At 38.8% G+C, this 13,235-nt stretch overlaps 1 protein-coding gene across 1 annotated transcript in view; it reads right to left on the bottom strand.

Annotated features, from left to right (window-relative positions):
* The window catches only part of LOC110163219 (disintegrin and metalloproteinase domain-containing protein 28-like), a 65,241-nt gene extending 52,889 nt beyond the window's left edge, over nucleotides 1-12,352 (bottom strand). Inside the window, exons 1-3 of the mRNA XM_055162152.1 lie at nucleotides 12,240-12,352; nucleotides 5,156-5,244; nucleotides 5,004-5,080 (exon numbers count right to left, since the gene is read on the bottom strand). Coding sequence (XP_055018127.1) covers nucleotides 5,004-5,080; nucleotides 5,156-5,244; nucleotides 12,240-12,297 — 224 coding nt within the window. The 5' untranslated portion in view covers nucleotides 12,298-12,352. The remainder of the gene's footprint in view (nucleotides 1-5,003; nucleotides 5,081-5,155; nucleotides 5,245-12,239) is intronic.
* Between the last annotated feature and the right edge of the window lie 883 nt (nucleotides 12,353-13,235).

The following is a 13,235-nucleotide window of genomic DNA, read 5'->3' as shown; positions in this document are numbered from 1 at the left end:
ATCTGTGGTGAAGAGAAGGACATCATCTCTCCTGCGACTGAAAAAACTCAATACATCAAAAAAAAATATTCATTTTGTGTTGAATAAGTAAAAATATTACTGCAAACTGTAGTGTAGTGTTTTTTCTAGTATCTCTTAAAGAACACATATTATGCAAAGTTCCATGGAGACAGACAAATTTAATATCATATTCATATGAATTAAACATACTCCACTTGAAAGGAGTGTTCAGAAAATTATTATAATGTAATTTTAGCCATATCACACACACACAATCTCCGTATTGAGTCATTGGGAACCAGTTGGAAAGTTGTACTGGCTGGAAAGTCCCCCTGAATTATACCCTTTATGAAACTAAATTAATCTATATACATTTAAAACATTTTTTTGTTTATTGTATATATATCATACACACACGCAAGTTACAATATATCTCAACAAATCTGTTCATACATACAAAAAAAAAAAGATGTGATCTCAAACACACAAACAGAGTAAATACAGTGTGTCAAATTACTCATCAGGAATAGTGGACAAGTGAAGCACACACCTCGCCTCTGGTGAGTAGGAGTGAGTGCTGCAATCATTTCACGATTTTATCTTAACTATGTATTTCACTGAAATATGTAAGACCTTCCCAAAAGTGATTCTGAATGATTTTTGAACAAATTCTGTAGCTTTCTTAGTTTCTTGTGTTGCTGCTTACAAATTATGTTCATGGCAAGCAGTAGGGCTGGGCGATATGGATCAAAAAATATATCTCGATATATTTTGCTATATCTCGATATACGATATATATCTCGATATATGTTCAAGAAAAAATAATCCCCTAAAACTGAAAACTGCAAAAACAAATCTGCCAAATTCCACAAGGTCTTTTTATTTTTTTTAATTGAAGTGTAAGAGGTCGGCAGTTCATATAGGAACATTTAAGATTACAAAAAATAATAATAAATAATAACTGTAAAATAAAAGAAATAAAACATATTTCCTTCTTTTCATTCATAAATAAAAAACAACTCAACACAAGCTCATCTTTGCATTAACTCTCTTATCCAAACCAGAACCAGAACCATGAGCTCTTTTAGCAGAAGAAGCTCAGGATGTTCCTTATTTTAACAGATCCATGTTCCAGCATCAGGAGCTCTGAGGTTTAATCCCACAATCCACTGCAGATCAAACCCAACGTTTCCAAACACTATTGTACAAGTGACACTGCAGCAGATTATTCATTAAAATCTTCTGCATAAAACAACTTTACATTGCTAAACTTTACAATATATAAAGCATAACGACTCTAGAGCCACATCAGCCATTTTTGAGATAATAATGTGTTTAATGTAGTTTTGCGCACGTGTGTTTACATTTTACAGAAACCAAACTTAAGCACATGGCTCATTTGCATACACAGCACTTCTCCTGCAGCTCAACTCGTTCAGCTTCTTTCGGGCTAAAGGACGCGACTCGGTGGAATATGAGGATGTGCTGCTGATGGTTTTGTCTGTAAATGGTGGAAAAGGTTCGTGGTGCTTGAAGCTTTTCACTGGCACCAACTTTCGGCGTTCACGACGACAGTGACGAGTGAAGGAGACACGAGCGAACAAAATCAGGGAGGCGAGGGCACGCGGAGGCGACGAGAGAGAAGACAAACAAGTGAAGCGGCGAAATCAGAATTGAATATAAACATTATATCGATATATACGATATGTCAGAATTCATATCGATATATTTAAAATATCGATATATCGCCCATCCCTAGTTGCCATAGCGATTAGATTGTTGCTTTATATACACAAATCAAATATAAACATCTTTTGCATTTTAGTTAATTAGTCCATTCTATATGCATAAACGGATAGAATGCGATTACGTAACACCAGTCTAAAGTCATCGTTGTCATGGAGTTTTCAGTCCAGTTCTACACACACTGTATGTAAAGGTCATTTCAACCCAGACTCAGCCAGTGAACGCAGACACTCAGCAAAGCTCGTGAACTTTCACTTTCACAACATGTCGTCGGCAATAAATTTCACAGATTTCGCGCAAACCAACCCCGAAACCAAATACGAGGTTTTGGGAGTCATCGGAGAGGGCTATTACGGTACTGTTACCAAGTGCCGTGATCGAGTGACAGGGGAACTTGTCGCTTTAAAACGCCTCAAAGATGATGGCACCTTCTCCAACAATTTCCACTGGGAGATGGAGATGCTGAATTACATCAAGGAGGAGCTAGACCCAGACAGCTTCAATCTAGTCAAACTGGTTGACTGTTTTGACTGTGATGGCTGTGGGTCTCTTGCTTTTGAGATGCTAGACGTAAGTGTCTACAATCTCTGGCTAAAGATCAAGAGTTTCACGCTGAGCCAAATAAGACCAATGGCGAAGCAGCTCTTGACAGCTCTTCACGGTCTACGTTGTGTTGGTGTAATGCACACGGACATCAAACCAGACAACATTATGCTGGTGAACCACAAGGAGAGGCCATTCAAAGTCAAGTTAATAGACTTTGGATTGGCAGTGTACTCAGGACAAGATCTAACTGGACAGGTGATGCAGCCAACTTCGTACCGTGCCCCAGAAGTAACTTTGGGTCTTCCACTTTGGGAGGCTGTTGACATGTGGGGTGTGGCTTGCTGTCTCCTTCACTGGTTTGTCCGAAGCACAGATTTCATTGCCTTTTCTGAGTTTGACTTCCTGAACAAGATTGTGCATTTCTTTGGGGTTCCACCAGAGAAGCTCCTGAACGAGGCGTTGTACACGCCCATGTATTTTGTTCAGGAAAACTCCACGTGGAGACTTAAAACTCTGCAGGAGATTAGGAAGACAACTGGGATGAATTCTAAAATGACACTTCACAAGCCTTCAGCGACAAACCTGGAGCAGCTTATTAAAGGTTCAAGAATGTTTGTCTCCCATCAAGAGGAAAGAGATATGGAGCAGTTTCATGACCTGCTCAGTAAAATGTTTAAACTGGACGCGGAGGAGCGGATCCTGCCATCGCAAGCCCTCGATCACCCATTCATCACCATGGAGCACTTACCTGATGGTGATGACTACACAAAAAAGGCTCACACGAGTTAATGTGGGTCACTGAGGCTGAGTTTGAACCAACACAACAACAGACCAACCAAGAAATTACTGAGATGGATTTATTATTTCCTAAACCAGATGACAACACCTGGGATTTGGGGGACAACATTGTTTTCATAGCAAGTCCGTCCATCTCAATTGGATCTATTAGTGGTAGCGACACCAGCAAATGTATCACTAGATCTCCAGATGAGGTGTCATTTTGCGGATCTGAGAAGTCTGCAAAAGATCTGCCCACCACTGGAGATACAGGGATTCCAGAATCTCCAGAATTTCCAGGAGAAATAGAAGTTGGAACAATATGGATATCCTCTGACCTCCCAAGAGAAGGCAAAGTTGATGCTTGCAAAATCCAAAAAGATGCACTGGAGACAGACAAAGAAATTTTAGAAAGACTGAAAAAGGACCTGCCTGACTATGGTGAAATACTGGAGGACATAGAGAAGCTCTTCCAGGATGGAGAAGCTACAGAAGCTGAAATTATCCAACTGACCCAGAAAGCCTCCAGGTCTTTCTTTGGCAGGCTGATTCCACTTCGTCTCCGGGTGCTGTTTTCAAGACTATTTAAGATTCGGAAAACAAGCACGAGCAGGTCAATCTTCAGAAAACCAAAATGGCTCCAACATATTACTGCGTTTAGAAGAAGGTCTACCACATCTGGACCTTCAAAACACTAAACTGACCCAACATCTGTGGTGAAGAGAAGGACATCATCTCTCCTGCGACTGAAAAAACTCAATACATCAAAAAAAATATTCATTTTGTGTTGAATAAGTAAAAATATTACTGCAAACTGTAGTGTAGTGTTTTTTCTAGTATCTCTTAAAGAACACATATTATGCAAAGTTCCATGGAGACAGACACATTTAATACCATATTCATATGAATTAAACATACTCCACTTGAAAGGAGTGTTCAGAAAATTATTATAATGTAATTTTAGCCATATCACACACACAATCTCCGTATTGAGTCACTGGGAACCAGTTGGAAAGTTGTACTGGCTGGAAAGTCCCCCTGAATTGTACCCTTTATGAAACTAAATTAATCTATACAAGTGACACTGCAACAGATTATTCATTAAAATCTTCTGCATAAAACAACTTTACATTGCTAAACTTTACAATATATAAAGCATAACGACTCTAGAGCCACATCAGCCATTTTGAGATAATAATGTGTTTAATGTAGTTTTGCGCACGTGTGTTTACATTTTACAGAAACCAAACTTAAAGCGCATGGTTCATTTGCATACACAGCACTTCTCCTGCAGCTCAACTCGTTCAGCTTCTTTCGGGCTAAAGGACGCGACTCGGTGGAATATGAGGATGTGCTGCTGATGGTTTTGTCTGTAAATGGTGGAAAAGGTTCGTGGTGCTTGAAGCTTTTCACTGGCACCAACTGTCGGCGTTCACGGCGACAGTGACGAGTGAAGGAGACACGAGCGAACAAAATCAAGTTTAAAAACTATATATTTAAAATATCAATATATCGCCCACCCCTAACCTTAACAAATGCTTAATAAACATAATTAGTCTTCACTTTAGAAAAGTTCTCAGAAAGACTTAACTAACAGTTAACAGCTGCCTGAATTATCATTGTATTGTATTATTAGTAAATCATTCTCTCATAGCTTACTAATCATTAATAAATGCTCAAATGTGTACTTAAATATACATTTGTAAACATGCAAATGGTTAGTTCATGAGTAATTAAGAAGTATTGAGTAACTATTTACAGCACAGGTGAATTAAGTGCAAGTTAAGTGCTAATTCAGGTAGTAATTCAGGTAGTTACTAAGCGTGAATTATTATTAATTAAGTCTTTCTTCATGCTTTATTAAGGCTAAATAAGGTGTAGTTATTATAAAGTGTTACCAAATACACGATCTGTTAAGTAGAGCAGTAACTCACGTGTTCCTCTCCAGGTGCAGCTCCAGTGGTTGTCCTCTCACCGTCACAGCGTATTTAACCCTGTGTGGTCTGTGGGTCTGAGGAGCACAAACACAGCGTCTGATAAAATGTCATTTATTTGTCATTGCATTGATGGATGTTCACAGTGTCACCTCTGCGTCTCTCTTGTTGACTGTGTGAAGTCTGAGCGGCCGCACCACCTCATAGTCCTGCTCCACGTTCAGCCTTAGACCATGGCTCACTGTGGACAATAACATACATATTATAATATTATGAAGGTGCTTTTTTATGTGATGCATTTCAAGGTACAGTATGTAACTTTGTGGATATGACATGTTACTTGAATGATTTCATGGAAATAAAAAGTTAAATCCATACTTCAGAACATTCTCCACAGAGATAGATACTTTTATACCATACTGTGGAAAATGATTAGCCTGATTCATCAGCCGACCTCGCAGCATTAGGATTCGTTCACTCGACAGTAGGCGGGTACTTTTTTTACTTAACCAATCGCTGCTATTTGGTCGTGACATACGTAATGCTCCACTAACGGGGCTAACTGGTATATTAAGCTTTTCCCAAATCCCGCAGGAAGAAGGACAATAACGTCTTTCTCCTTGATAAAATTCACCAAACATTCTCTTTGTTCAGGCTTTAAATCCTCGATCTCGGGAATCGTTGCCAATACTGAATATTAGAGCCCGACCGATATGGATTTTGTTGTTGCCGATATTATACCGATATAATGGGAGTTGGAGCTGCTGATAGCTGATATAATCACCGATATATTTAGTGATGTAAAAATTCACTGTAAGTCTTGAATTATTAAAAAAAAACCTTAGGTTTGGCTCTGGTGGATTTTAAACTGGGTTTATTTAGGCAACATTTATTGTTATTCTGTCTCTTTACATGATATGTCATAGGACTAAAGCAGGTCTAAGGCAGGTCTAAAGCAGGACTAAACCAGGATTAAAACAGATCTAAACCATGTGTAAAACAGGACCAAACCAGAACTGAACCAGGACTGAGTGTCCGGACTCGGTCTCTATCTCTCTCCCTCTCGACCCCAAGATTAGTCCTGGTTTATTTATTTTATGCTGAATATATATATGTACTTTTTTTCTCTCCTATGCACACGCAGATTTTTGAAAGTTTCGTTTTTAGCCGCTGGTGCTGTCAAACTACCACGAGTCTGCACGCGGCGTGATAAGAGAAAAAAGTGAGAGAAAGAGAAAACACGACTCCCAATAAGGATCAGGCTCCCGTCATTCACTTCACAGAGCCGACTCTAAGAGCCGCTTCGTTCATGACCGACCCATCACTACTAGAGAGTAAATAAACTATCGCTATTAGCCTTTAGACGTAAATGCTGCGCGCCGCGGTAATTAATTATATGCGCAAGTATTCACAGCTCATTTACATATCAATGCAGGTCCAGTAACAAATATACGGCCAATATAATCACTTTACAATAGACCAATAGAAAACAGATTATTTATGTGGGGGAGCTACAGCAGCTAATAGCTAACCTATCAAAACGAAACAAAACTAGCTTCAAAGTTGATGTATTTCCAACACTCAGCGCTCACACAGGCTCCTCCCACATCACAAGTCTGAACTAATAAAAGTCCTTTTAATCCAGACTCAAACCGATTGTCCGTAAAAAGAAAATAATCTCAGTGTTGCACATGGAACTATGTCTGCAGGTGTAAACAAACACACATGACTCTGTGGTGTGTTCAGGGACAGTACGGACACACACACTGACAAATGACTCCGTAGATAAATACTGATGCGGAGCCACATATTAGGACATTTATCTGTCTGTTAAATTGGATTAAATGAACATAATGTAGAGAGTCTAAACTTTTTAACGAGGTATGACATGCCCACGTGAAATATCGGCCCCTATCAGCAAGCATATCGGCCGATAATATAGGCCAACCGATTTATCGGTCGGGCTCTACTGAATATATGGTTGTTTGCTGATTGGCTGGTGCCCGGACACGCACTTCCAGGGTTCTTGCAAACAGTCTAGAGTATTCTGATTCCTGATCTAGTTGCTGGAGAGAAATGAAATTGAGCAGAGGCACTAGGTGGAGTCAGCCTGGCTAGAAGATTATAGCCAAAAGAGGAACAACATTTCCAATCCAACTTTATTTGGATAGCACATTTTATAAACAAGACTTCCAAAGTGCTTCACATAGCAATGTAAAACATTTAACTCAAAAAAGTCTGCAGAATTATGTTCCAAACAAAAGAAACTAATAGAATCAATAGATACACGAATAATAATAAAAAATCTGTTAACAATCAATAAATAAATAAATAAAATATAATAGATAAAAACAATAAATAAATAAATGATAAAATTAATAAAAGGCAAAGAGGAGCACACAACTCAAAAGCCAGAGAGTAAAAGTGGGTCATAAGATGAAACTTCAAACTCTCCACTGTGAGGCTGTTGGGACGTGGGAGGAAGAGTGTTCCAGAGTTTGGGGCCGGTCACAGAGAAAACCCTGTCCCCCCTGGTTTTAAGTCTTGTTTTAGGCTCCACACGAGCTGGAGCTGGCCCTCGGACCTCAGAGCGTGCAGGGGTGTAAATCTGGATGAGGTCCGAGAAGTACTGTTGGGCCAGTCCATTCAAAGCTTTAAAAACAAATAATAAAATCTTAAAACAGGAAACCAGTGAAACAACGCTGGTGTAGTTTCCATGGAAACAAGCCCACACACAGTAAGCGTGCATGTTTTTATGTTTTTCAGATCAGTAAACACAACCATAATGAAAAAAACAAACAAAAACATGCTTGTATTTAGGTCTATTATGGCCAAAATGTTACATACTGTGGCTTAATTTGGGCGACAGCAGCTCAGTTGGTAAAGCGTTTGTCCACTGAATCCCGCTCAACCATAAACATCATTGGTCAGATCGGCTGGTGTGATTCCAGCTCCCACAGATAAATGCTGCCATTGTGTCCTTGGGCAAGACACTTAACCCACCTCGCTCCCAGTGTCTGTGTACACTGCTGTGTGAATGTGTGTGTGTGTGAAGGGGTGAGTGGCTCCTTATTGCCTTGAAGGTGGAAAAGCGTTGTATAAAAATGTGATCACTTACTATATTTCAATTGGTGGTTTAGAAGGTTGTAGTGCCATGTTGTGTCCTTGGGCAAGACACTTCAACCACCTTGTCTAAGTATGAATGCGTATGTGACTTTGTGCGGTTCGACGGCAAACCTGCAGCCTCATCTTTGTGATTCAGCCCCAGGGCAGCTGTGGCTACACTTGTATTTCACCACTAAGTATGAGTGAGTAAATTATGCAAGATGGATGCAGTATTTGTTGATCTGTGTATTGTGGTTATGTTTTCAATATGACTTCATAGTGAGGTCACTTATGGAAAATCTTGAGTCACATGATTACTGTAAACAAATAACAAACAAATAGACATCCGAACCGCCTTCGTGAGACCAGCGGTTAGTTTCTGTTTACAGGCTTAATACATGATACAGACACGTACGACTAAATGCTACAGTAAACAAAGGAAAACCCCAACCGGTCACTGTTGTTACCAAGTGTCTATTTCCTGGTAGACACTTGCGACACTTTGGACTCTCTGTATGTCATATGGAATGATCAATGCTGACTCACTAATGTACTGTACATAGACAAACTCTTTTCTACACACTTTACAGCAGGGTTTTTCCTCCAGTGACCTACCTTTACAAAACAAATACACTAGAGCTACTCATTTTAGCAGGTGCAAGAAACTAAGTATGGGCAGAAGTAAACAGCAGATTAAAAATTCAAGTGAATGCATCTGATATAAAAATGTATTGAACAGATACATATGTACTCTAGTTTATGAAACTGTTGACCTTTTTTCTGTACCATTTTTGGTTCTAAAGTTCCATATGTTTTAAACAGACCATGTATGAAACATGGAACAAAAATTATTTCCCAAATTTCAAAGACCTGCAAATCATGTCAAATAAATGGATGTATTTCATCATATCTTGTGTTATTTGATCTTTGAACTGTTGATGAAGGTACAGGATTAAAAAAAAATAATAATAAAAAATTTAAAATTATAAAAATTTGCTTGGAAGGACTGACATATTTAATCGAAATAGTTTAGTTTCATTTTGAAGTAATATTAAAATATTTGGAAGAAAAAAAGTCGACAAATGATGTAAAATCCTGCACCTTCTACTTGTTGAACAATTTTCCCTCCGTTACTTTTCCCTCCCATGACCTTTCTTAATAAAAAATCTCATGAGTCAAAAAGTCAGAGGTTTTTCAACCTAATCTTGTACCATATGGTAGAAAACTATATGAAGCAAATATTCAAACCAGTTTGTTAAGGATATGGAAGTGACATTTGAATGTCAAAAATCTGCCCCTGTTTCCCTCCGTTACCATTTTGACCAGACCACAATATAAATCTTAAACCATTTATTAGTGCACAATAAGGGTGTAACGATATCCAAGTCTCACGATACGATATTGCCATGGTATGAACCTCACGGTACGATATTTACTGCGATATCGAGGGAAAGTTCATGATATGTTGGAGAGGCTCATGATTAGGGATGTAACAATATCAAATGATGGTCCGATATTTATTGTGAAATTTTGTGGAGGGTAACAAACGAAACTATTAATATGTTGCTTTTTCCTCTTAAAATGTCATGACAAGACTTAATCCAAAGAACTAAAACTCAAAAGTGCTTAGAAATGTTATTTTTTCTTGTAGTTTACAGTGAAATGGAGCAAAGGATCATGGTCTGTGTAGTTCCCTCTGTCTTTTTTTTAAGCTATTGCTGCATAACTCTTCATTTAAGCAAAGAGACTTGTAATTTGATATATTCTGTGGCCCACGATATTATTGTGAGAACTTAGACGATACGATATACAGTGTTGGGAAGGTGACTTTTAAAATGTATTCCCCTACAGATTACAGATTACATACCCCAAAATGTAGTTTGTAATGGAATCCATTAAGTTACTTAAAGTGAGTAATGTAATCTGAATACTTTGGATTACTTGGTTTGCTGTAGAGAAGCAAAGATGAGGAAATCTTCACATAAAATGTTTTGTCTGCTAAAAGAAAATAAAAAGTCCAGACTTTACTGAACCAAATTAAAAAACATTACTGATAGAAGAGGAGGAGACATGGTCCATGCGGCATGGTTCAGTCCTGCTAAATCCTGGTTTAGTCCTGGTTTAGTCCTGGTTTAGTCGTGGTTTAGATCTGTTTTTGAACTGTTTTAGACCTGTTTTAAACCTGGTTTAGACCTGGTTTTAGACCTGGTTCAGTGTCCGACAATGAGTGCAATTATGAAGAAAAAAAAAGGGGAAAAAAAGGGATATAGCCCAAAATGTAAAAACTGGAAAATCCCGTAGTGTGATCCATTTATTTCAACAAAGTAACTGCAATCCAATTACCACTCACTGAAACAGTAACTGTAACTGAATACAGTTACTCATAATTTGTACTCTGATTACGTAACTCGGGTACATGTAATCTGTTACTCCCCAACACTGACGATAGCACAATATTTCAGTTATTGTTACATCTCTAGTGCACAAAGTTAGGCATCAAAATTATACATTTACAGTGGTAATAGTGATTTAATTAATAAAAAAATTGTTACTCATCACAATGCATATAATTCAGAAATCCCTTGGCGAGTGACTTGGAAGGGGGTGCAGAGCTACTAGTGGCTCCCGAGCTACAGAATGGTTTCATTTCATCGCTTAGAGCTTTGATAATGCACAGGTCCTTCCCCACCCTCTCCTCCTGGTACCTGCACTGATGCTTTTGTTTTTTAGCTGTGTGTTGGGGTTCTTGTTCACCAGCCATGTCCAGTGAATGAAAAGTAGATTATTATTGTCAGTGCAGATTCACGCTTAACTGTAGAAATAAATAAATAAATAAATAAAATAGATCGATTGTAGCCGGGGTTGAACTCAGCTACTTAAAAGCCGTCAGGGGCTGAGTGCACTCGACTCTCTCTCACTCTCTAACACTTTTTAATGTTTAGCAGAAAATAACTTCTCAGTATTCTGTGTGAGTGTCATTTTTGGGACATTTAGGGCTGCAGCTGGGATTCCGGGTTTCGAGGACTGTCCAGGAACTTTTTGGGGACGTCTGGTCATCCTAGTTGGTAGTAGAAGTGCAGCAGCTGAGACAGTAGAACTGCAGCTTAAAACTGCAGACAGTGTGATAGGTTCACGTAGTACTTTAAATCATTATTTTGGCAGTTTGTGAACACAAAGCATGCAAGTTTACCTAAAATGTAAATAAATAAATTAATTATAAAGATAAGGGCAGTGAACAGTACTATTATAACACCACAAAATATTTGTGATGTAAGATTTTTTATTTGTTTCCCCAAAAACTGCTGACTGTTCTTTTTTTTTTTTTTTTAATGTGATGTCTCAACAGTGTAACAAACCCATGGTTTCGCACTGACAAGGAGACCAGATAAGAAATCTATGGCTCTGTCAGACGTTCTACGTGTTAGAACCTGGTTTATGATTCGCAACATCTGCTGAAGTGAACGTCTCAACATAAACATGAAAACCTGCAAAATTCACAACTTCAGCACAAAATTACATCTGTCTCTATGAAAAAAAGATGGTTTAAAGGTGCACTATGCAACTTTTGTTTTTATGGATGTATCATTGCTCTGCCTGGAATGTTCCACAGTGACATTAAACAGCTCTACTTTACATTTATTCAATTACATGTGGTTTTATAGCTCAAAAAAACCTAGAAAAACAGACATTCTGACTGTGAGCGGGTCGCCTCTCCACAGATCTGACCTGTAACTTGGTCTGGTTCAGTCTCCATGAAGATAGAAAGATAGAAATGTCATACTGAAGAACATCCCTGACAAAGCACATCTGACGAACCCTCCACTGGAAAAGTTACACAAACTTGAGAGTTGTCAGTTAACAGTACTCTCCTCTCCTATTATAAAAAACATATCATTTATCTGTGAAGTAAAATACATATATTACATTTGATAACTGTGTCCATATAAACTAAAAAATATATATATACATAGTTTGGATTTACATTATTTGACACTTTCAAAATATATTTTCTTAATGCACACATCTTGAACCAAATCAGACATACCACAAAACTATAAAAATCTTGGTTGTTGTAGCAAATAAATAACATTTTTCAACACTCAAATATTTTCTAGAGTCTATTTCACTCACCTGAGACGTGCAGCCCGTTCAGGATCAGTGTCCACAAAAGCACTCGTCCTCCAGACATCGTCCAGCTGTGACAGATCTCTGCGCACAGGGAATTTAACCCACAGCCTGCTGCACCTGCTGAACCACCCTCCTCTACTTAATCTGTGTCACGTGAATCAGAACAAAAGCTGGTCTCAACACGAACTGGAATGAATGAGATGTCAACATGTTTGGTATTGCAATCTCTGTACAACCTGATTTAGATCATGACGAGGGAGATGTCGTTGTTGTGTAGAGCAGAGGAAGCCCGGTCACAAAACGTCTGAGTGCAGTACCAGCTTCTGCCATGTAGGTGTCACTGTAGAGATCCTAACCGCTGAACAAAAGCAAAAGAAAACTTCAACTCCAACCACCGTGAAACCTATTGATACTTTGCAATGACCTCCACTGTTGGGCAAGTGACTTTAAAACTGTAATGCGTTATTTATTACTAATTACTGTCATTTCAAAGTCGTTTGTTACATTACAATATTACTGCATTTAAAATGGAAGGCATTACATTACTATTGCATTACTTTAAGTTACTCTCACCAAAATAACTGTGAAAATGCTGAACTTTTGCGCCATATATGGACTGAACCAGGACTGAACCAGGACTAAACCAGGACTAAACAGGACTGAAGGACTATAGACTAACCAGGACTAACAGGACTGAACCAGGACTATAACAGGACTAACAGGACTAGGACTGGGATTCCAGGACTGAAGAGGGACTAAACCTAAACCAGGACTGAACTAGGACTAAAACAGGTCTAAACCAGAACTAAACCAGGACTAAACCGGAACTGTACTAGGAGACCGCAGTAGAAAGGAGCGGCTCTGCTCCGTACCTCACGGAGGTAAGAGCGGCTGTCGCCCACTCGCACTTTATGGACACCCTGCTGCGGGGGCTCGCGGTTCTGATTTCAGCAACTGTTTGTGGGCACCTGACCCGGTGCAGGACTCTGCTACAGTGTG

The sequence above is a fragment of the Boleophthalmus pectinirostris genome, unplaced genomic scaffold, assembly GCF_026225935.1.
Source record: "Boleophthalmus pectinirostris isolate CB_2022bp ecotype Guang Dong unplaced genomic scaffold, ASM2622593v1 HiC_scaffold_4, whole genome shotgun sequence".
In the NCBI taxonomy this organism is placed as follows: Eukaryota; Metazoa; Chordata; class Actinopteri; order Gobiiformes; family Gobiidae; genus Boleophthalmus; species Boleophthalmus pectinirostris.
This window is presented reverse-complemented; position numbering and strand designations above follow the sequence as displayed.